At 43.7% G+C, this 26,173-nt stretch overlaps 1 protein-coding gene across 6 annotated transcripts in view; it reads right to left on the bottom strand.

Moving 5' to 3' along the window:
- The window catches only part of LOC149442437 (cytosolic phospholipase A2 gamma-like), an 87,562-nt gene that overhangs the window by 7,242 nt on the left and 54,147 nt on the right, over positions 1–26,173 (bottom strand). For 4 of the 6 annotated variants that reach the window (XM_089656100.1, XM_089656102.1, XM_089656103.1 and 1 more), the window contains 5 exons: positions 22,694–22,747; positions 7,031–7,150; positions 4,979–5,032; positions 3,655–3,822; positions 730–875 (listed from right to left, as the gene is read on the bottom strand). In XM_089656100.1, coding sequence (XP_089512226.1) covers positions 730–875; positions 3,655–3,822; positions 4,979–5,032; positions 7,031–7,150; positions 22,694–22,747 — 542 coding nt within the window. The remainder of the gene's footprint in view (positions 1–729; positions 876–3,654; positions 3,823–4,978; positions 5,033–7,030; positions 7,151–22,693; positions 22,748–26,173) is intronic. The other 2 variants (XM_089656104.1, XM_089656105.1) reach the window with 2 other exon arrangements.

The following is a 26,173-nucleotide window of genomic DNA, read 5'->3' as shown; positions in this document are numbered from 1 at the left end:
TGCATAATTTGTTAGACATGCATGTCTTTTGATTTTTTTGCTTTTCTGTCTCTCAGTATTACAATACACCTACCGTTTGATTTTTAGACTGATAATTTCTTTGTGAGTGGGCAAACATTCAAATTCAGCAGGGGATCAAATACTTATTTCCTTCACTGTATGTCATGTTTATTCCTGTTTTTCTAACAACGCAAAAACGTTGCTTTCTGTACCAGGAACAAAAGGCAACAGGACACACACAGAGGATAAAAACATGATTGAAGTTATAACCCATCACACTTTGTTATTTACCAAAAAATTTAATTAACCATTCATATTTAGTGATTGATTGTGTGGGTTCGGAGTTAGAAGGAGTTTCGGTTATATGTTAGGCTCGGGGTAACTGTGATAGGTTAGAGAAAGCAGATGTTTTGTGCATGCTTTTGTTATCAGCACTGAAAATACTAAGTTCACCAGCATCATGAATCAATGCTGAAAACCCGACACCAAAACTTACCAGCAACAGCAGCAGCAGCAACCAATGCCAAAAGTCCATAACCAGAAAAATACCAGTGCCAGGAAGCGATGCCAAAAGCCCAACACCAGAAAATGCCAGTGTCAGAAACCAATCCCAAATCCCCAACACCAAAATCTACTAGCAGCAGGAACCAATGCCAAAAGCATGACACCAAAAACTTCAAGTGCCAGCTTCTGTCTTAGAGTGTGCTGCATTAAAATGAGTATGGTTACCTCGAATGGATCTCCTTCACTGAAGTCAAAAGACAGTATGAGGTCTATGTTGCGATGAGGAGGTAACATTAGTGGAAATGCAATATTGATATCCAGGCCAGCATCAACTAAAGAGATGTGCTCTTTACTGGAGAGTGGGATATTACCTAAAACAATTAATATATAAAAACATACAAAATATAGTCAAGTCATTAAAATGTAATCAATTCATTTCTTTTAAATGTTTTAAATTTGTCCATGTCTTTCACTGTGGGTTGGGGTTCTGTCTTCTGACCCCTACATTACTACAGAAGTTGTGACAAGGCCAAGAGATGGAATCATAGACATAGGCATCTGACACTCCTGGAATTGTAAAATTCTTCAGTCTGTTGGAGGATGCAACGCTTAAACAGGTAGGAGAAACGAGTCTCCAGGCAGGTAAATATAATATCTCCTCATTTGCAGCAATCTGCTTTGGCCAAATTTTTGGGGGGTGAAGAGTCACTTTATGGTCACCAGAAGGGACACAAGAGTATACTTTGATACTGGAACAACAGAGGTTTGACTTTCATATATAGAAAGGGTTCTTCACTTTAAGAACTGTAAACATGGGGAATAAATAGCCTTCTACAGAAACTGATTCTACCAGACTTAGTGGATTTTCTTCAAGGAGGGTTAGATATGCACTGACATCACAAAATAAACCCAATTGCTTACAATTATAAAAAACAATACATCCAGTTGTAGAACATTGTGCTTTCTCCACAAGTTATTAATTATTTTTGTGTCTTCAGGTCTTTTCCCCTCCCACACCCTTCACACTATGCACAGACTAGTTCACTCCATATTGAAAAGATACGATTCTTACAGCTAGATGCAAGACTTGGACTTTGCCTAGAAATACTTGACACCCAGTCAGTGAAAGGACAAGGCCATCCACTGCCCAGGCCAAACTGCCCCCCACCCTCCTGCATCCTGATGTGCAAGCTTAGGAGATCCTAGGCCGAGCAGATACTCACTTTTCATAATCAATGCTGTTGTCACTACTCCTGTCAGCCTTGTAACAGAAAGAAGTGCCTCCATCCCTACAGTATACTATTGTGCCCAGGGCAGCCGCACCTCCCACCCGTCCCCCACCCATTCCTTGTCCCGACCCTGCACCCAATCCTCCTAAGCTCCTTACCATAGACTCTCCACTCAGATAGACCTACCCATCTAAGCCCTTTGCTGAAATATTCCTTACAAACATGACAGAGAATAACATTTTCCAGCAAAATAATCAACACCAATCATTTTATACACTTTTGGCATAATTCATAGTTCCTCCTTGGTGTTGACCTTCATGCATTTTCCTGCACAGTTCCAACAATTGACTCAATTCTAAAGGCACCTATAGCTTTCAAGAATTAAACAAGTCAAACAAGTGGTAGAAATGTTTGGAAAAAGCACCCCTGTATCTTCTCAAGAAGATGATTGGCATATTGTTAATCAAGAAATTTTCGAAAATTCCCAGATTCTCATACAAAGTTCCTACACATCTGACAACCCTGAATAACATATGCCCAGCCACAACCAGACATGGGATTCCTAACCAATAAATCACAGTCCATGGCCTGCTCCTTGGGGTGTTGAGAGGAAATCATCCTCCCTTTATCCCCTCTCCCTCCCCTCCCTTTTCCCATTCACCCCTTTTTTCCTTCTCCTTCCTCACCATTTTTCCCCTCATTTCTTTTTCTCAGTTCTCTCCTTTATTTTATTTGCACCCCCTCCACCCCATCCTCACTTTGTACAACTCTTAATCAGAGGATATGGCCTACCTCCACCCATCAATGGTTCCCAATAACTACCACTTCTCTGTCTTCTATCTGACATGAAAATTGCCGTATACACCAAGAGGATCCATTTCCCAATACACCCCCCACAAAGCAGAAGACATTTCACACCGAACATCCAGTTGTGAACTGACCTCAATAGGAGACTTACAATTAAGTGCTGATTGTTGACCTGTATATCTTGTTCCACACGCTCTAAATTGGATACGTAAACTTTTGATAGTAAATGGTTAACCCAGCTGCAATTTTTTCTGAATCCTACAAGATTGGCATTAGTCCCCGTTCACACCAATGCGATTTGTCATGCGATTTGACATTTCAAAATTGCATGAGAAGTTGCACCCTATTTGTGCCTATAGAACCATTTAATTCGGTGCGACTCTGACTTTGCGGTGTGGCACTGATTTTGAAAAGGTTCCTGCACTATTTTTAGAGATTTTATGTGCAGCTTGCATGGACATCTGTGTACGAAAATGAAAAGATACTCCTGCGCTATTATATGTAAGAGACTGTTAAGCAGCCAGCACTAAAATGCCACAACCTGGGCACCAAAAAAACGGTTATCCTGAGGAAGTCATGTGCATTAATCGTGACGTAACGCGTAGATATGCCAGTAGGAGGGGCTTGAGCGGCACACGTAGTGATGTCAGATCTGGCGCGGGCACCATCTTGGTGCACCCCAGCATTACCCACACATGCAGTACACCCATAGTGTGGTGTAAATGCTGATTTACATCTATTTGAATGTGAGTAGGATTATTTTATGTATTATTTTTATAAATAAACGGGTTTACACTATATTGGATTTTTTGCTTTACTGGGGATGTGTACGGAGTGTCACTTGTCCAAGCATCAGGAGTCACTATTGGATACCTACCCATCAGAGGAGGAGGGAGTCCCAACGCTACTGCTGAGGAGGATCTCATCCTTTGGAGGAATATTGAGCGACATAATAGGCTCATTGGTCTTGAGGGGTTGTCGGGAAGAAGCTGGAGCCAGTTCAATCATACTTTATTAGGGGGTTTGGCCGTCCACTGGATTAACTAGTAAAGGTTTCTGAGGTTTAAGCTTTTTCTTAGGTTGAATCAAACAAACATTGCCCATCAATACTCACTCTTCCATTTGTAGAGAAAGTTATTTGTGGTTCCCCATTTCCATTCTGCAAGGCATACAGCAATGTTCCTTATCACCGTACTGGTATTACAAGTACCTTTAGAAGTGAAAAAATGTGTAAGGCGCCTAGCAATGCTCTTCAACACTTTAGTAAAACGTTTATAAATGCCTAGAGAAGAGGTATAAAAAAATCAAGCATTAGATTACAAAGATTTTAAAATCTGAACTCCAAGCTTCCCCCTCCCCCCAACCTACACCTTTCGTCCCATCTAACTATGGATTAGTGTACACTTGCAGTTCAGGGCAGTAAAAATAGACAGTTGTAGTTTTATCACCCTCTACTGCCCCTTTAACTCCTTTATGTTCTTTAAATGGGATCTGACTCCCAAAGCTGGTAGGAGAACACCTGATCTTTCTGAACCCTAATTGGCTGCACAGTGCTGACATCATCAGGAGCCCATCCCATTGGCTCCTAGTCAAAGATATGTGAGCGTTAGCAGTCAATCACAGCTTGGGGGGGGTGCTGAGTAAGTGTGCCCTAAAACTACATAGTGATATACAGTATATAAGGCCCAACTGCCATGCCACCAGATAGATGAACACAGCAGTTGTAAATGGGTTAAGTTGCAAAGGCAGCCAGTCAAGGTTGTACATATGCTACGATACAGCAAAAATGATCCACCTGTCGCAATCAGTGGGCAGTACCGCCGCTGAATGCTACCCAGTCAAGTGAATAGGGCTGTGACACAACCACAAATCAAATGCCAGGCTTGTGGTTGCAGCAAAGTACTCCTATTCAAAAAGTCCATTTGGCTGTCAAAGAAAAGGCAGTGTTGTTAAGGGGGCATCACGTCACTTCCGGCACGTGGTGACGTAATTTTGCATAACTTTCCCACCACCATGCTTCACAGTTGGTACGAAGTGATGAGGGAAGTTGCAGACATTGCATTGCTGGAAGAGTTCACCTTAGGAGGTAAATGTGCCATAATGTATAAGGTTGCTGTGGACATCTGCACACCTACCCTGCAGTGGAATTTATCTCTGCTTTAAAGGCCGAGATGATGTCACTCTTGGGCACATATGGGAGCTCATTGATCTCAGCAGATGCAGAAATTGTATACTGTACTTAATGTGCAGTGCAAACAATCAGATATGAATAATTTCATGAAGACAGGACATACCATATGTTGCAAGGAATGTTCCACTTTAAGCTGATCACATTTACCAAAAAATAAAAATCGGAAAAAAGGAATAATATACGTCTCTTGACCTCTATACTGCATAAATGATAACTGTGTATAACATCGCTGCAATGCTTTTCTTACCCGATATTAATGAGAGGGTATCCTTCTCCGTCTCTGGTGTGATTTCCTTGGCCTCTGGATAAAATGAATCCAGATAACATGAGTACCAGTCACACCCATACAGTTAGCATAGAACAAACGAACGAAATGTATTATTTCTACTGGAAATGCATTTGGGTTATTCTATGTGTAGCACTACCCCCTTAGGAGTTGCTGAAGTTTGGGTCCCCTATAGTCCTGCACAGCCAGGCAACATGCAGTTCCTTCACACAGACTTGCATCCATTAAACAGTAGCCAGTCCTTGAGCTTGTTTTTGTGATTTTACTAGGGGAATTGAATTTGGATGGGGTATGGGGTGTATGGGATGCCCAAGAGACAGCAACAGAAAACAACTTCCTGTACAAGTCTCTTTAAACAGCAAAATGCTCTTCTTGGAGAGCTAGCCAGCATCTCCTGGTGTACCACCCCAGACCCCAGATACTCCTTCTTCCAGCTGTACTGGGTGAATCCCTGGGCAGGGGATCCAGTGCCTGTCACTTTAAGGGTAAGACAGTCCCAGGTAGCAAGATAATCCAGTTTCCCACTAGAGTGCTCCCTCCCCTTACTGGCCCAGGGGGTGCAGGTCTCTGAGCTGATGGGCCGGTGGCTGCTCTCAGGCCTTCTAGCTGGGCCACTCCTTCCGGCTGCACACATGGTCCTCACTCTGGGGGCCGATGAGGTCCTGAGCTTTCCTCCTTTCCATCACCGCTGCCTGTAGGTGAGCCTCTTACTATCCGGGCTCCCTCCCAGGCTCCTTCTCTCCAGCCTCTCACTTCTCCATCTTTTACCCAAACTCTCCCTGCTACTGCGCAACTTCAAACACTCTTAAGGTCTGTCCTGGCCCCATGCCAAGCCTCCTGTTGGGGATTGGCCAGGATCCCTTGAGAGACCAGACCAGCCACTCCTCACTCCTGCTCACTGCTTCTAGAATCTTCTCCAAAATTCTAGAGCAGGGGGAAGTTCCACAGAGCTGATCTGCAGAGCTTCTCAACCCTGACTGAAATTTGACCCCTCTGACTATTTCACCTGGGCTGCTACTCAGCCCTTCTTACTAAAAATTACCTCTAGCACCCCCTATCTATCTAGGAGGATACTACATTTGCAAAACCGATAGTTACGTTTGGGTGGATGCTGGATAGATGCTGACACAGCCCACCAAACTCCACCTCTAATGGAAATACCAGTTTTGTATTGACTGAACTAATAAAAGCATGTTAACACCACCGTGTGAATTATATTATGTTATATATAAGGTTTTTTCTGAATGTGGCGTATTCATCTGTTTTGACAGCGGGTGCAGGATGACATAGCATGCACGCGGGAGTTCACCCATTCTGGAACCAAGGTATGTAGGTAATGTACAGTGCACACATACAACTCAGTGTTAAGGAGATTGTCAACAGGCAAGTAAGTTTATTTTGTCTCTTCTGCAATCAAGCTTGCCTGTTTGCACTTTTTTACTTTGTCAGTTTAGATCCCCTTAAAAATGTATTATAGTACCCCACTGTATCCATTAGGGGGCTCAGGTGGAAACGAGTGTCAAGAAAAAAGTACACCAATGTTTTACAATTCTAGAGAATGCTAGAGGGAATTAGCAAATAAATGAAACCAATAATAACATTTATTTGCCAATCCCGTCTAATATTCCCAAGAAATGTTACATTGTACCTATTGTTACAAAGACTTATGTCCTATGCTCATCAGCCCCATCTAGTGGCCATAATGTGGTATTATGGCCACAAGATATCAGCCCATAGCTACTGCCCATAATAATAGAGCATTCATGTGGGAAAAAAATAGCCTGAACGACACTCATTTAACACTCATTAAAAACAGCAAAAAGATACCATCTAAGTAAAAAAAAGGTATTTCTTTCAAACAATTTTCCACTAAACAATTTACTGATCAAAATGAAAGGTTTTGGCTTTTTCTTGCAGTGTACATAATTGACCTGGAGGGGATTTTTTCAGCATAAACTTGCACTTTATAAATGAGTCAGGTATCCTGGTTCATCATGCAAACAAGTTACATACCTTCTAAGTCCTTAGCAAAATCTTTCCAGAACTTCTTCTTATATTCTTCTGACTTCCCCGTCAGGTCATGTGCCAGACGACATTCTATGTTTATACATCCTCTGCATGAACAGGTCTGCCCTACTCGGGAAAGAGCATAGACTAATATTGTAGTAAAGAAATCACTCACCATCAATAAAACATCATTCTTGTGATATATATCCTCCAAACGTATTTATACTGTATGTACTTCTGTCTCAAAGCAGCTCCTTGTAAACAGTGAGATCTGAATGTCAGTTTGCACTGCCTACTGACCATCATTTTAATAGCATGGATGGTAAAGACACAATGATAAACAAGACACAAGAATAAAGGTTTTCTACCCATAAAATGATGGTATAAAGCTAACAGAATCTTTAGAGGTTGTTCACACCTGTGACAGCCCTTACAGCCCCTCTGCAAAAGCAATCTGTGGCAGATCGCTTTTCAGAGAGCTGTACAGGAACATTTGCCAGGCATTCAAGGGGTTATACTCCTGCCTCCTGAAAGTCTGATTTTTTGGGGGGGGGGAGGGGTCACAAAAAAATTTTGTACAGCACAGCCCACACCCCTAGATTCGGGCCTGATAACCATTACATGTCTTTGGGAATGCAAACCAACTTAAAGCAGGTGAAATGCAGGGCAGAAAGAGGTCAAGTGACCTTTAAAGCAGTATTTAACAAAAAGCAAGCATTTATTACAGTGGTCTCTAAACTACGGCCCAGGGGACGGATGTGGCCCTTTATTTGCCCTTATCCGGGCCTTGGGGCATTTTTTCTTCCACAGATACAAGACACTATTCCTCCCACTGACACCAACAAGGGAGCATAATTCCTTCTACTGACATCAACAACAGTCACTATTCCTCTCATTGATACCAACGATGGGGCATTGTTCATCCCATTCACACCAACGTTGGGTCACTGTTCCTCCCAGTTACGCCAACATTGGGTCACTGTTCCTCCCATTCATGCCAACGATGGGGCACTGTTCCTCCCATTCACACTACCGTTGAATCACTGTTCATCCCATTCACACCAACGTTGGAACACTTCCTCCCATTCCCACCAACGATGGGGCACTGTTTCCCCCATTCACAACAATGTTGGGTCACTGTTCCTCCCATTCACACCAATGATGGGGCACTGTTCCTCCCATTCACACCAACGTTGGATCACTGTTCCTCCCATTCACACCAACAATTGGGCACTGTTCATCCCATTCACACCAACGTTGGATCACTGTTCCTCCCATTCACGCCAACGATGGGGCACTGTTCCTCCAATTCACACCAATGATGGGGCACTGTTCCTCCCATTCACACCAATGATGGGGCACTGTTCCTCCCATTCACACCAACATTGGTTCACTGTTCCTCCCATTCACAGCAACGTTGGATCACTGTTCCTCCCATTCACACCAACGATGGGGCACTGTTCCTCCTATTCATGCCAACGATGGGGCACTGTTCCTCCCATTCACACCAATGATATGGCACTGTTTCTCCTATTCACACCAACGTTGGATCACTGTTCCACCCATTCACACCAACGATGGGGCACTGTTCCTCCCATTCACACCAACGAAGGGGCACTGTTCCTCCCATTCACACTAACAATGGGGCACTGTTCCTCCCATTCATGCCAACGATGGGGCACTGTTCCATTCACACCAATGATATGGCAGTGTTTCTCCCATTCACACCAACGTTGGATCACTGTTCCTCCCATTCACACCAACAGTTGAGCACTGTTCATTCCATTCACACCAACGCTGGGTCACTGTTCATTCCATTCACACCAATGTGGGATCACTGTTCCTTCCATTCACACCAACGATGGGGCACTGTTCCTCCCTTTCACACCCATGTTGGATTGCTGTTCCTCCCATTTACACCAACAGTTGGGCACTATTCCTCTCACTGAAACAAACCATGGGGCACTATCCCTCCCACTGACACCAACAACGGGGCACTATTCTATCCACTGACACCAACGATGAGGCACTATTTCTCCAACTTACACCAAGAATAGGGCGCTATTCCTCCCCTAATGCCAAAGATGCATTGTTTACTCCTAATGAAGCAGGACAATTTCTACTCCCAATGGTCACAGTCTGGCCCCCTTAAATTCTGAAAGCCAGTAAACTGGCCCTTTGCTTAGAAGGTTTGGAGACCCATGATTTATTATTTTGCAGCTAACCAATTTGTAGATGTGATGGCTGCTTTAGTTTTAATTTTTAGGCTTTCTTTCATTTATTTTCATTTTGTGATCCAGCCACTAAGTCTGTTGTTTCTGAATTAAAAAAGGTTTGCAGTTACAGAGTTGAGAAAAACCCTTTAACACTGGCAGCTGTGTTTAAAATGATCAGCTTTTATTTATTCATGTAAAACCTTTATCCAAAAAGAGAAAAAACTGTTTGCAGTAACTGATTAGAGAGTATTAGCTGGAGTTTGGCTTCAATTTGTTACTGCATTTAAATCTGCTAGTACATCTAACATTCCCCTCTTCTCAGACTGACAATGCTGCTGTCCAAATCTGCCCCCTGTGCTTCTTTATCCAGAGTGGAGGCACTCTAATACAGGAGGTGTGGTACTGGCTGGATCATCACGTGAAAACAGAGCAGGAAAAAGCCTAAAAAAAGAAAACTAATGCAGCCTTCACATCTAATGATTGGTAAACGGCAATGTGATGGAGAGCAGAAATATTATTTTATTTTTGTGCTGTTTGTTGAAATGAACAAGTGTGTCAAGCAGTCAGCTTGCCTACTTAGTTAAATCTTGGAGTTCCTGTGCCCCACAGGGGGTGGGAGATGAGGTTCATCTCAGCAAGGGTACAGACAGCATGGTGTGCTGTGGATGTGAAAAGCCAGACGTGTAGGCATCGGGGGCTTGGTCAAATTGAAAGAACAATATAATGTCCCTATGGGGGAAGAATGGGCAGAGCTTTAGTCAGGATGTACAGAGCCGCTCCTGGCTGCAGGCCTTGCTAGGAGATGCATTGAATTGTGCTTTGCTTTGTGCACTGCTGGAACTTGTGGTTCTACATTGCCTGTGTGGTCTTGAAGCTGCGGCCAGGACACACAGTCCTCTGAAGACCCGTGAGGAGTTGGTGCCTATCTGTCTAGACTTCCTCTGCTGGGGCCACTGCTGGCTGGTGAGTCCCTGAATTGCTACCCTGTGCCAAGGACTTAACCCTCTCTGCTCTGCCTCCCTGCTGTGTGCCACCCCTTACGCTGAGGACCCAACCTGGGCTTAATCCTTGCCCACCAGAGTTCTGCCTCCCTGTTGTGTGCCAACTAGGACTTAACCCATTGCCTGCCAGAGTCTGCCTCCCTGCCGTGTGCCCACCTGGACTTAACCCATTGCCTACTAGAGTCTGCCTCCCTGTTGTGTGCCCACCTGGACTTAACCCATTGCTTGCCAGAGTCTGCCTCCTTGCCGTGTGCCCACCTGGACTTAACCCATTGCCTGCCAGAGGTTGCCTCCCTGTTGTATGCCCGCCTGGACTTAACCCATTGCCCACCAGAACCTGCCTCCCTGTTTTGTGCCCACCTGGACTTAACCCATTGCCCGCCAGAACCTGCCTCCCTGTTGTGTGCCCACCTGGACTTAACACATTGCCTTCCAGAGTCTGCCTACTTGCCGTGTGCCCACCTGGACTTAACCCATTGCCTGCCAGAGGCTGCCTCCCTGTTGTGTGCCCACCTGGACTTAACCCATTGCTCGCCAGAACCTGCCTCCCTGTTGTGTGCCCATCTGGACTTAACCCATTGCCTGCCAGAACCTGCCTCCCTGTTGTGTGCCCATCTGGACTTAACCCATTGCCTGCCAGAGGCTGCCTCACTGTTGTGGGCCCACCTGGACTTAACCCATTACCTGCCAGAGGCTGCCTCCCTGCTGCGCCCCAACCTGGACTTAATATTTTCCCGCCTCCCTGTTGTGGGCCCAGACAGTGCTACAGACTAACCCCCCTTGTTGCCTACCAGAACTTAGTGATCCTTGTTGGATTCCCCACCCTGTGGTACAGAGTTAAATTTTGTTTTGCCAGAACCTTGCTATACTCAGAATCACTCAATAAAAGCCTTGTGTGTCCCACTGCTCTCCGTGTGTGTTCTGTCCCACCTACACCTCCATCACAGGCAATATATTACATTGTTGGTTCTGGGTTTAATACTGCTTCAGGGGCACCTGTCAAGGAATTCTGAATGATCTTAAACTGATGTCAAATTGTAATAACTATTGGGGCAAGCCCAAAACTCAACAACGCAGACCCTTACAGGTTTGCTTAAAGTGTTAGGGCACCTTTACAGAAAAAATGTAAAGCTGAGCACTGTACACCCTCAATACCAACCCCCCCCCCCCCCCCCCCCCGCTCCCGACTTTACTTTCCTCCAGCGATACTGAGCTGTCAGTGTTCCTCTAGCCGCTCCAGCGATCTGGGGATTTGAAATACTGCTCTTGTCTTTCTTCTCTGTGCAGCAGGACAGGGCTGAAAGCCAGAGGACATGTTTGCAGGAGCCTGATATTGCACACTACTGATCATGGGTGCAATGCTTTCCAGGCTCCTGTGGGAAAAAATAATAAATGCACATTTTTTTCTCCAAAGATAGTCTTAGCTTTTAAGGTGGACCTTTCCCTCCTTTCAAAAAAATTTTTTTTCACTTTTACTTGTGATTACCGTTTTCCCACTTCTTGTTTCAGTGAGGCACTGGTGATGTAACCCTGGCCTCACAAGTGTATCCTGGGAATTTCCTGCCACATGCTCCAGGAGGCAGACCCAGAGGTCTAGGCAGAGTACCAGGAAGTAAAGGGAGATTAGTTCATCTGCCCTTAGTGAAAATGGCCACCATGAGAAGATTGGAGTGGGAAAGAAAAATAAGGTATGCAGTAAAGTATCTCTTACTGTTATAAATGTGCCTTTGTTGTCATTATTATGAAAGGATTAAGTTCTCTATTAATGGGCAATGCAGAGGTTCACTTTAGAAGTTGAATTTGATAGCTGTGTTTTTTGTTATATTATAAAGTAATAAAACATTACAATGGACAATACAGAGTAAATGATAGAATGTTGGTTTATACACAATATCCAAAAGAATGTATAAACTATAAGTGGTATATACAATGCAACCTTGACTAGGTCAAATGCATTGGTTTTCTTGTATACTTGTATATCTAAAAGACTTCTGCTATAAAAAAGATAGTTCCGATTATTCGAACACATAACGTTCACTGGCTCATTCTGCTATGTGTTCTAGTTCATTTACGCCTTATGTAATAGGTATACAAACTGCTGTTAGCCTGTACAACTATATTGCCAACAGGACGTCCATAGTGCTAGAAATAAGAAAGAATTCTTTTAAAAAGTATTCTATTTATTTTAGTCTTTTTTTTTGATAACTGAAAAATAGATCTAAAATAGTTTACCTCTCCTTCCTTCCTCTGGAACTCTCAACCTCAATCTGTCCATCTATCCCCTTATCTGGCTGCCTTTACCCTAGGTTCACACCTAAGCGTTTTCTGCAGCATTTTTCACAAACGCAGTACAGTCCATTTAACATAATAATAAAAAATGGTGTAGCGCTAAAAATAGATGTACAACTCACACAATAAATATAATGAAAAAATGAAACAGATAAATATATTAGTGATAGATCCTTCAAGATCTAATGATAGGTGTCTAAAATAGTGATAATAACACAAAGTGCATATGATAAACTGATCCTGTTCAGGGACCCTCATAAAGTGACAATGACCAATCCCAATTGGGATGAAACCCCCAAACACTAGGTGATATATAAAGTGAATCCCAAATGTGGGATATATGACCAATAAAGTGACTGGTGCAAATAAAATACACTCTCATAAATAATCATAAATACACATAAAACAAATGCATAAGTGTCCAAAAAGGATGCAGAAAATTACAAAAATTGCAATAAATGCAAAGAGGTGCTTTTATCTTCAAGAAATGTGCTTCAGTGCTAGTGCAGATGGTGAGCATATATCCTTAGATGGCAGGTGTAGCAATCGTACCCACAGAGATGGGGGCTGTTCAACCATTTTGCTCCAACCCTCCATCTTGTAGATCTCTCTCCCCCTCTTTGCTCATCCCCCTCCCTCGCTGTGGGGTGACATGTGGCCTGAGTGATGGCAGAGGTCACAGGCAGCCAAAGCACAGTAGGGAGCTCTGAGCTATAAAACCCCCAATGGAGCTGGGGTCTAGCTGTCTGCTAGATGTGCAATCTGGGATATCGTAAAAGCGTAAACCAAGCCCTTCACTGAGTTCAAAGACATTCCAGAGAAGTAATAAACTAGACACCACATTCAAAATCCATTTTCCCCCTATGATTTCATATCGTGAAATATGATGGACTTACACAAAAAACAGGCATATCTTCAGATTGGTCACGTTAAGACAAATCGTCTGGTATATTACATTCCCTAGCTGAGATCAACAGGAGAGCAGAAAATAAAATCTCCTTAATCATCCCAGCAGATATGTTATATTTCATATGTAGATCTTCAGCAGATGATTCTGCATATTAATCTACCCATGGGTGGAATGTTACATGCACCTAGGCAAGGTTATGGGCCAAAATATAAGCTACGAGAGTTTCTGGTTATAACTTAGGTCTCCGCCCAACACCCCTCCCCAAATAAGGCAATTGGTTCTCTGTAAGGAGACACCCTGCTAAGATCCTAGAAAAAGGCTGTTATGCTTGGAGTGTGTGAGAGAAAGAAGAGTCTCCCGTTTAACATCGAAACTGACAGTGCAAGACAAGAAATCCTTTTTGAGCTCATAAGACTTGAAACTGCTTAAACCAAGGCTGATTGGCAAGTACTTTAACCCTTTAAACTCCTTTCTGTTATCTCTTTGCTGTGCTATTGTTCTCTGTATATTTATATATATATATTGGCTACATCTTTTTCTGTAAATATTTTTTTATTGCACCCTTTTGACCTTTTAGTAATAAATCTTACTTTCTGAAAGTGTTGAACTGTTTCTAACGCCTTTAATGTAAATTACGAATTCCTGCCTATAAAGAGCGCTACTGTGTGTGTTTAACCCTCTGTATAACCTGTCTGCGGTGACAGTGCTATACAGACAATTATTTCAACCATCAAAGTGTTATTGCTGATATTTCCGAGTTTCCTCTTTCTCTGTACAAAAAGGAGGTGGTGGCAGTGTGAAGGGTTAATTGCGTAATTAACCTGACCCTGTAACAATCGAGATCAGGCTGCCGGTACATCGATTGTGGTCCATCAGCTTGAAAGTCGTTGTGCAGGGTGCAGCTGGGCGTGGCATTGTTACGCACGTGACATCGCGGTTTTAGATTGGCTAGTCCTTCGTTTATGAGTTTGGTGTGAAGGGCTGGGGTCTGACGTCGCGAACGTCACAGCAAGCATGCCCCCTCACCCCCTTGATGTGAACCAACCGGGTCAACAAGCCTTTTGGATCACCCTGGATCCTACTCAGGAAACAACTCTCCAGGCCTCTCTGGTTTCACTGACCCTCACTGGTAACTTCCTTCCAATATTGATCACTCTTCCATACACGGATAAACGCAGTGCAGGCCAATAAATGAGTACCACTTTAAGGCCATGAAAGGACAAAAAACAGGTCTCCCATAGTGCAACACTGTTTATTATAGTGAAAACATGTAAAAATGCCAAGTTATGCACTCGCATTTAGGTAGATCAAAGCAGGCTGTCACACCACTAAGTATGGGTGTACTGTGTATAACCTGGTGGACCAAGATGGCGCTCCGCCGGAAGTGTGTCACCACGTCGCATCTACGCGTTGCGTCATGTACACGTGATTTCCTTCCTGAGGAAGTCAGTTTATGAGGGTCTTATAGAAAATGGAATAACCGGGACACTACCACATATGGACTATAAAGGGACTACCTTAAGGGGAGGGGGTCAAATAATTAAATGTAGACCAAATAGTGGCCCCCGCATATATATAGCGCTGACTCACATGGAAATAACCATGTGGTATCCTCAGGGCCCAAAAACTAACTTGAGGAAAAAAGGGAAAGCAATGACGAAGGCAAAGGGTGCCTGGGTCAAGCGGGTCCAAAAAGAGGTCAAACTGCGGCTTGTAATAATAATAATGTATAAATCTTTAATTGCAGTAAAAAACACACGAACCAAAGCACATGATAAAACAGAACAATAATGAAAGGAGTGAACCTCACCATTACCAAAGAGAAAAGTAGAAGAGAATGTGAAGGTCGTCCAGGTGATGCTGTGCATACTGTAGTCCCAGCACCAGGAAAGAGGTTATATATAAACCAGATGGAATGGGTGTAAGATATTGGGAAAGAGGAATGGTACCAGATAAAACTGTAAAAGAGAAATCTAGGCCATGGAATTGATTATAACTCTACATCCTCTTATGCCATTAACAATAGCCTGAATTACATATAAAAAATAGGCTAATGACTATCATAGTAATAAAGGCATATGACCAAAAAATTGAAGGTGCAACCGAGTCACGTGGGCTTCTTCAGATACTGGCAGCCATGTTTTTGGAGTCTTTTTATACTAGAGATAAGACTCCTTCTGGCCAATGATAAGATCTCAACAGATAAATACTCATGACTGACATGAACATAGACCAATTACATTCAAGTAAGAGTGTTATACACAAGTGAATTATAAAACAATTAGAGAAGGGACAGAAGTAGAAGTATCTCTTTTAGTCTTATACATCCACCAAAAGTTCAATGATCAGAATTATATAGATATGCATCACCAGTATATTAAAAGGAAGGGGTGAATAGCAATGTATGATGGGACACACACAGTAATGATAGTTGAGTCTATAAAGAACTATAAATTAAAAAAGAATTTTGTGAAATTGACTGTCATATAGTATACATATAGGCTGAATATTGCGGGATCTTATGATCTATGATTTATTGATCTCTCATTGAAATGTGCATTTTGTGGCTGCTGAAGTGTTCCATATTGGCTGCATGAAGCAATCTATACGGCATTCTAGCCGTCACCTATACTGCCATTATCCACCTTTTATGGAACATTATCTTTATACCACACACACTAGTGTGAAATCCACCTTGCAAGCATAAATACAGTCTGGTCATTTTGGGATATATATTGCTATACCTGGAGAAATATCTACATTCAGGCCTGCATCATATATAGCAGTGATGGCGAACCTTTTTGAGCCGGAGTGCCCAAACTGCAACCCAAAACCAACTTATTTCTTTCAAAGTGCCAACACTGCAATGAAACCTGAATAAACAACTCGTACAGTAGTGCAAACTAATTAACAGTACAGGGATGGCCAGAGACTGCGGACACAGTACAGGGATGACCAGAGACTGCGGACACAGTACAGGGATGACCAGAGACTGCGGACACAGTACAGGGATGACCAGAGACTGCGGACAGTACAGGGATGACCAGAGACTGCGGACAGTACAGGGATGACCAGAGACTGCGGACACAGTACAGGGATGACCAGAGACTGCGGACACAGTACAGGGATGACCAGAGACTGCGGACACAGTACAGGGATGACCAGAGACTGCGGACACAGTACAGGGATGACCAGAGACTGCGGACAGTACAGGGATGACCAGAGACTGCGGACACAGTACAGGGATGACCAGAGACTGCGGACACAGTACAGGGATGACCAGAGACTGCGGACAGTACAGGGATGACCAGAGACTGCAGACATAGTACAGGGATGACCAGAGACTGCGGACACAGTACAGGGATGACCAGAGACTGCGGACACAGTACAGGGATGACCAGAGACTGCAGACACAGTACAGGGATGACCAGAGACTGCGGACAGTACAGGGATGACCAGAGACTGCGGACACAGTACAGGGATGACCAGAGACTGCGGACACAGTACAGGAGATGACCAGAGACTGCGGACAGTACAGGGATGACCAGAGACTGCGGACACAGTACAGGAGATGACCAGAGACTGCGGACACAGTACAGGGATGACCAGAGACTGCGGACACAGTACAGGGATGACCAGAGACTGCGGACAGTACAGGGATGACCAGAGACTGCGGACAGTACAGGAGATGACCAGAGACTGCGGACACAGTACAGGAGATGACCAGAGACTGCGGACACAGTACAGGAGATGACCAGAGACTGCGAACAGTACAGGAGATGACCAGAGACTGCAGACAGTACAGGGATGACCAGAGACTGCGGACAGTACAGGGATGACCAGAGACTGCGGACACAGTACAGGGATGACCAGAGACTGCAGACACAGTACAGGGATGACCAGAGACTGCAGACACAGTACTGGGATGACCAGAGACTGCAGACACAGTACAGGGATGACCAGAGACTGCAGACACAGTACAGGGATGACCAGAGACTGCAGACACAGTACAGGGATGACCAGAGACTGCAGACACAGTACAGGGATGACCAGAGACTGCGGACAGTACAGGGATGACCAGAGACTGCAGACACAGTACAGGGATGACCAGAGACTGCGGACACAGTACAGGAGATGACCAGAGACTGCGGACAGTACAGGGATGACCAGAGACTGCGGACAGTACAGGAGATGACCAGAGACTGCGGACACAGTACAGGAGATGACCAGAGACTGCGGACACAGTACAGGGATGACCAGAGACTGCAGACAGTACAGGGATGACCAGAGACTGCGGACAGTACAGGGATGACCAGAGACTGCGGACACAGTACAGGGATGACCAGAGACTGCAGACACAGTACAGGGATGACCAGAGACTGCAGACACAGTACTGGGATGACCAGAGACTGCAGACACAGTACAGGGATGACCAGAGACTGCAGACACAGTACAGGGATGACCAGAGACTGCAGACACAGTACAGGGATGACCAGAGACTGCAGACACAGTACAGGGATGACCAGAGACTGCGGACAGTACAGGGATGACCAGAGACTGCAGACACAGTACAGGGATGACCAGAGACTGCGGACACAGTACAGGAGATGACCAGAGACTGCGGACAGTACAGGGATGACCAGAGACTGCGGACACAGTACAGGAGATGACCAGAGACTGCGGACAGTACAGGAGATGACCAGAGACTGCGGACAGTACAGGAGATGACCAGAGACTGCGGACACAGTACAGGAGATGACCAGAGACTGCGGACACAGTACAGGGATGACCAGAGACTGCGGACACAGTACAGGAGATGACCAGAGACTGTGGACAGTACAGGGATGACCAGAGACTGCGGACACAGTACAGGGATGACCAGAGACTGCGGACAGTACAGGAGATGACCAGAGACTGCGGACAGTACAGGAGATGACCAGAGACTGCGGACACAGTACAGGAGATGACCAGAGACTGCGGACACAGTACAGGAGATGACCAGAGACTGCGAACAGTACAGGAGATGACCAGAGACTGCGGACAGTACAGGAGATGACCAGAGACTGCGGACAGTACAGGGATGACCAGAGACTGCGGACACAGTACAGGGATGACCAGAGACTGCGGACAGTACAGGGATGACCAGAGACTGCGGACACAGTACAGGGATGACCAGTGACTGCGGACAGTACAGGGATGACCAGAGACTGCGGAAAGTACAGGAGATGACCAGAGACTGCGGACAGTACAGGGATGACCAGAGACTGCGGACATAGTACAGGGATGACCAGTGACTGCGGACAGTACAGGGATGACCAGAGACTGCGGACAGTACAGGGATGACCAGAGACTGCGGACACAGTACAGGGATGACCAGAGACTGCGGACACAGTACAGGGATGACCAGAGACTGCGGACACAGTACAGGGATGACCAGAGACTGCGGACACAGTACAGGAGATGACCAGAGACTGCGGACACAGTACAGGAGATGACCAGAGACTGCGGACAGCACAGGGATGACCAGAGACTGCGGACACAGTACAGGGATGACCAGAGACTGCGGACAGCACAGGGATGACCAGAGACTGCAGACAGTACAGGAGATGACCAGAGACTGCGGACAGTACAGGGGATGACCAGAGACTGCGGACAGCACAGGGATGACCAGAGACTGCGGACAGTACAGAGATGACTGCTGACCTTTGGGGAGGGAGGGGGAGCGGGTACCTGAATTTGACAGGTACCCGCTTTTACTTCCGCAGAGTTTTTTTTTTATCTTACCTGTTCCTTTATCCAGCCGCGCGCTGTCTTCCCGGCTTCTGTAGTGTGGGCGCTCGTCGGACAGCCGGATGCCCAGTGCGCATGCGCGAGAAGCGCTGCGCTTTGTGATTGGTCCGGCGGCTTCTGGGATCTGTCATGTGTCCCAGGTACCGCCTTACCATTCACAAAGAGCACTGCTTCTTGTGCATGCGCACTTGGGACCCGGCTGTCACGCACACTACAGCCGGGAAGACAGCGCGCCGCTGGATTCTCCTGGCGTGCCCACAGATAAGGCTCGGCGTGCCGGCTGTGGCACGCGTGCCACGGGTTCGCCATCACTGATATATAGCGTTGAGGACGTTCCAGAGAATCAATTTTTGTTTCACCTTCAATTTTTTGGTCATATGCCTTTATTACTATGATTGTCATTAGCCTATTTTTTTATATGTAATTCAGGCTATTGTTAATGGCATAAGAGGATGTAGAGTTATAATCAATTCCATGGCCTAGATTTCTCTTTTACAGTTTTATCTGGTACCATTCCTTTCCCAATATCTTACACCCATTCCATCTGGTTTATATATAACCTCTTTCCTGGTGTTTGGACTACAGCATGCGCGGCGTCACCTGGACGACCATCACATTCTCTTCTACTTTTCTCTTTGGTAATGGTGAGGTTCACTCCTTTCATTATTGTTCTGTTTTATCATGTGCTTTGATTCATGTGTTTTTTAAATTATTTAGATAGATTTATACATTATTCTTATTACAAGCAGCAGTTTGACCTCTTTTTGGACCCGCTTGACCCAGGCACTCTTTGCCTTCGTCATTGTTTTCCCTTTTTTCTCACTTTATGAGGGTCCCTGAACAGGACCAGTTTATCATATGCACTTTGTGTTATTATCACTATTTTAGACACCTATCATTAGATCTTGAAGGATCTATCACTAATATATTTATCTGTTTCATTTTTTCATTATATTTATTGTGTGATTTGTACATCTAGTTTTAGCGCTACACCATTTGTTATTATTATGTTAAATGGACTGTACTGAGTTTCTGAAAAACGCTGCAGAAAATGCTTAGGTGTAAACCTAGGGTAAAGGCAGCCAGAGTAGGGGATAGATGGACAGATTGAGGTTGAGAGTTCCAGAGGAAGGAAAGAGAGGTAAATTATTTTAGATCTATTTTTCAGTTACCAAAAAAAAAGACTAGAATAAATAGAATACTTTTTAAAAGAATTCTTTCTTATTTCTAGCACTATGGACGTCATGTTGGCAATATAGTTGTACAGGCTAACAGCAGTTTGTATACCTATTACATAAGGCGCAAATAAACTAGAACACATAGCAGAATGAGCCAGTGAACGTTATGTGTTCGAATAATCGGAACTATCTTTTTTATAGCAGAAGTCTTTTAGATATACAAGTATACAAGAAAACCAATGCATTTGACCTAGTCAAGGTTGCATTGTATATACCACTTATAGTTTATACATTCTTTTGGATATTGTGTATAAATCAACGTTCTATCATTTACTCTGTGTTGTCCATTGTAATGTTTTATAACTATATAATATAACAAAAAACACAGCTATCAAATTCAACTTCTAAAGTGAACCTCTGCATTGCCCATTAATAGAGAACTTAATCCTTTCATAATAATGACAACAAAGGTACATTTATAACAGTAAGAGATACTTTACTGCATACCTTATTTTTCTTTCCCACTCCAATCTTCTCATGGTGGCCATTTTCACTAAGGGCAGATGAACTAATCTCCCTTTACTTCCTGGTACTCTGCCTAGAACTCTGGGTCTGCCTCCTGGAGCATGTGGCAGGAACTTCCCAGGATACACTTGTGAGGCCAGGGTTACATCACCAGTGCCTCACTGAAACAAGAAGTGGTAAAACAGTAATCACAAGTAAAAGTGAAGAAAAAAATTTTTGAAAGGAGGGAAAGGTCCACCTTAAAAGCTAAGACCATCTTTGGAGAAAAAAAATGTGCATTTATTATTTTTTCCCACAGGAGCCTGGGAAACATTGCACCCATGATCAGTAGTGTGCAATATCAGGCTCCTGCAAACATGTCCTCTGGCTTTCAGTCCTGTCCAGGAGGTGAGGGGGCATGCCTGCCATCTAAGGATATATGCTCACCATCTGCACTAGCACTGAAGCACATTTCTTGAAGATAAAGGCACCTCTTTGCATTTATTGCAATTTTTGTAATTTTCTGCATCCTTTTTGGACACTTATGCATTTGTTTTATGTGTATTTCTGATTATTTATGAGAGTGTATATTATTTGGGTATTTAGCACCAGTCACTTTATTAGTCATATATCCCGAATTTGGGATTCACTTTATAAATCACCTAGTGTTTGGGGGTTTCGTCCCAATTGGAATTGGTCATTGTCACTTTATGAGGGTCCCTGAACAGGACCAGTTTATCATATGCACTTTGTGTTATTATCACTGTTTTAGACACCTATCATTAGATCTTGAAGGATCTATCACTAATATATTTATCTGTTTCATTTTTTCATTATATTTATTGTGTGATTTGTACATCTAGTTTTAGCGCTACACCATTTTTTATTATTATTTACACTTGTCCACATATAGGTAGAGGATAGGGTGTTAGCTGCTTATTTATTTAGGTTCCTTATTAGCGCAGGAGGATTTCCATTATTAGTCCATTTAACATGATTTCCTATGGGACATGTTCGCATCTGCGCGTTTTCACCCAGTGCATTTTTTGGAAAGAGTTAGGGACTTTTTTTAACTCAAAAAGCTGTGTTTTTGGTTATGTAGAATGCAATGGAAATGCTGCAGAAAAGCACGTATTGCATTTTTGCTGTGTTTTTGGTGCGTTTTGCATTATAAATCTTCCTAGTAACAAGAAAATAAATAAATAAATCAATTAAAAAAGACAAAACACATAAGAAACGCATCAAATACGCAGGTGCAAAAACGCAAAACGCAATGCGTAAACGGCTCAAATGTAACCTGCATAGGTGTGAACGTAGAGTTAGGCAATCCCTGAAAACTCATCTCTTCAGGGAAGCCTATCACACCTCCAATCAAACATTTATCACTTCCATCAGCTCGTCCCCACAGTTATAACCTTTTGTACCACTTGCTCCACCCTATTAGATTGTAAGCTCTTATGAGCAGGGCCCTCCTGATCCTCTTATTTTTTTATTGTATTGTAACTGTCCTGTCTCCCTTTATATTATAAAGCGCTGGCGCTATATAAATCCTGTATAATAATAGTAGAAGCTTGGTGCTCTAGGCACAGGGTATCCGTGGACATACAATCCCACTTGCCTGGCAGGATGGACTCTCACTATCTACGGGGGAAGAGGAAGCAAACATTTTTATAACTTTTCTTATTTAAAAAAAATGAAAAAGGTTAAAAAGTAATCATATGTGTGCTGAGACTATATATATCTACAATAATATATAATTTGAAAAATGAGTTACTATGTACCGCGTGCGAATGTTGTCTTCTGCCCCGAAATTGGATTGGGTTCCTCTGATGTCCCTAGGCAAGAAGAACCAAGTAAAAATTAACTTCAGATTGACGAAAACACATGGTGATTCTGTAAATTCATGAAATATGAGTATGAGCACATCTAAATTACTAAGAATGACCCGATTTGTGGATTTTAAGGAAATATTATCTTAAGTTACTAAACACACACACATAGACTCACTGGCCACTTTATTAGGTACACCTAGCTAGTGCCAAGAAAATATCCCCCACACCATTACACCACCACCATCAGCCTGAACCATTTATACAAGGCAGGATGGATCCATGCTTTCATGTTGTTTACACAAAATTCTGACCCTACCATCTGAATGTCGTAGCAACCAGTCTGGCCATTCTCCTCTGACATCAACAAGGCACTTTCATCCACACAACTGCCGCTCACTGGATATTTTCTCTTTTTCAGACCATTCTCTGTAAACCCTAGAGATGGTTGTGCATGAAAATCCCAGTAGATCAGCAGTTTTTGAAATACTCAGACCAACCCATCTGGCACCAACAACCATGCCACGTTCAAAGTCACTTAAATCCCCTTTCTTCCCCATTCTGATGCTCAGTTTGAACTTCAGCAAGTTGTCTTCACCACATCTACATGCCTAAATGCATTGAGTTGGTGACATGTGATTGGCTGATTAGTAATTTGTGTTACCAAGCAATTGAACAGGTGTACCTAATAAAGTGGTCAGTGAGTGTATATATCAATGGTAGATATAGATAGAATTCTGTATAAACTTATTGTGATATAAGCCCAGATTTTAGCATTTGGAACATTGACATTTTGCTTTAAAGACGTTTTCTGATTTTCTGAAGTGCAGAAGCAGCTAATTCAATTAAACTAATTTAATCAAAGTTAAATCATCACTTTGAATATTTTATCATGCATGCTAATTAAAAATCCATGGTCCACATCACTTGAAACCCGTGTGCTATTTTAAAACAATTCTGGTTCAGCAGATATTTGTTCTAGGGACTTTTTAAAATCGCACCCGGTCTTAGAGCCTGTGGTGAGTCCCTTCCTGTTCAGTCCTGGCATAACTTTAACTGGTCTATTGTGCCCTTGGTGGGGCAGGTAAGGTCTGCTTGATCACATGACCACTGTGATTGCCTGTCACAGTGGTCACAGGATCGGGAGCTGGTCCACTTACTCCTAATCATTACTAGAGACCGGGAGCTGTGTTTGACAGCTCTGTTACTGTGCTGGGAGCAAGCAGCGAGCACTCTCTCAGCAGAGACGCCTGTGCGACCCATGGAGACATACACTATATTGTAAAAAGTATTGGGCCATCCCTCCAAATCACTGGATTCAGGTGTTCCAATCACCTCCATGGCCACAGGTGTATAAATCAAGCACCTAGGCATGCAGACTGCTTCTACAAACATTTGTGAAAGAATGGGTTGCTATCAGGAGCTCAGTGAATTCAAGTGTGGTACCATGATAGGTTGCCACCTGTGTAATAAGTTCATCTGTGAAATTTCCTTGCTACTGAATATTCCACGGTCAACTGTTAGTGGTATTATAACAAAGTGGAAGCAACTGGGAACAACAGCAACTCAGCCACAAAGTGGTAGGCCATGTAAAATGACAGAGTGGGGTCAGCGTATGCTGAAGCGCACAGTGTGCAGAAGTCACCAACTGTCTGCAGAATCAATAGCTAAAGACTTCTAAACTTCGTGTGGCCTTGTTTTTCAGGGGTTGGGCTTGGCCCCTTAGTTCCAATGAAGGGAACTCTTAAGACATCAGCATACCAAGACATTTTGGACAATTTCATGCTCCCAACTTTGTGGGAACAGTTTGGGGATGGCCCCTTCCTGTTCCAACATGACTGCGCACCAGTGCACAAAGCAAGGTCCATAAAGACATGGATGAGCGAGTTTGGGGTGGAGGAACTTGACTGGCCAGCACAGAGTCCTGTTATAGCTGCAAAGGGTGGGCCAACTCAATATTGAACCCTACAGACTAAGACTGGGATGCCATTAAAGTTCAATACTTTTAGCAATATAGTGTATGTGTGCCATGTGGGCATTAAAGTCCACCCTCTTTGCCACCACATATATGCGTTACCTGGGTGGCAACATTAAGGAACAACATTAAGCCTGGGAGCTTAATCAATCAGATTATGGGCTTGCAACCATGCTTGCAGAATGCTTTACAACAGTAAACTGTTATTATTATTATTATACAGTATTTATAAAGCGCCAATAGTTCGCTCAGCGCTGTACATTACAAAGGGGGACAATACACGAGACAGTACAGTAACAATACAATGTGATACAAGAGGGTTCGCTATATAAATTCTGTATTATAATAATAATAATATTAAGAAGAAGAAGAAGCAAAAGAAGAAGAAGAAGATGCTTGAAGGGTTTCAGGGAATCAGGTTTCCACTGCACTGAGCCAGACCCCTTACCCCCATGAAGAAAGTGTAAATAAAAAAATAAAAGTAAAACACATTTAAAATTACAAATAATACAGTAAATACACAAAATAATTTCCTTGTCCCGATTAACCCCCAGGTTCCAACAAATGTGTCAGATTATCTGGATGACATTTGTCTTTACTGCAGGGAGTGTCAAACACTTGTCGTTCCAATTTTTTACAGCCACAAACCGGCACAAATGTATCCCTTCATGCTTATTTCTGTATGCAAACCTGATGTGATCTTTTCTTAAAGAAGATCTACCATTACACATTTCAAATCTGTCCGTTCATTTTTAGGCAGCATGGTCAGACAGGTTTCCTTCCCCACTTCCCTTACCGACAACGCTACTAGGAAGGAGACGGATTGGTGACTGACAGTTCTGTTCTCTGGCAGCAGGGGCCGCTCTGGAGACCAGATCTTTCATTTACAAAAACAGACCACTCAGGCGGCATATACCTGGGCTGCTTTTAACATTCACAGCTCAGTCAATGGGGTTCTGTGCTGGCCTAACACCCCCCACCAGAATGCCCATAATTTACCCAGCAAAAGGGAGTGGAGATATAGCCAGCATATAGAGGTGTTTTTAGGGAACAGCACCGAGCACTACATATGTATGGTCCCCTGGGGAGTTAAAGTGATTGTAAACCCTTATATATATATATTCACTGAAGTGACTAGCCTCAGATGCTACACAGAGATTAAACAAATCCCCCTATATAAATTGTACCTATTTATCTGCAGCCCTCTACAGCCTCCTACAACACACATCAAAGGCTTTTTTTGTCAGATGCAGAAGGCAGGAGGCGAGGATCTGACATTGCACACTGCACAGCATGAGAGGAGAGCTCAGTGTAATCTGAGACTGGAGTGTAGGAAATTGACTTCCCCCTCTACACTCACTCATAGTAAAACATGCACAGCTGAGGCTGCCAATCTCTTGTTGTGTGCTGGAGGGGGTGGAGGGCAGGACTTGCTGTCAAGATAGACTGTCAGATAG

This window comes from Staurois parvus, unplaced genomic scaffold, assembly GCF_062004578.1.
Source record: "Staurois parvus isolate SC_StPar_1 unplaced genomic scaffold, SC_StPar_1.0 ptg000886l, whole genome shotgun sequence".
Classification (NCBI taxonomy): Eukaryota; Metazoa; Chordata; class Amphibia; order Anura; family Ranidae; genus Staurois; species Staurois parvus.
Note: the sequence above shows the minus strand (reverse complement) of the source record. Positions and strands in the feature narration are given on the sequence as shown.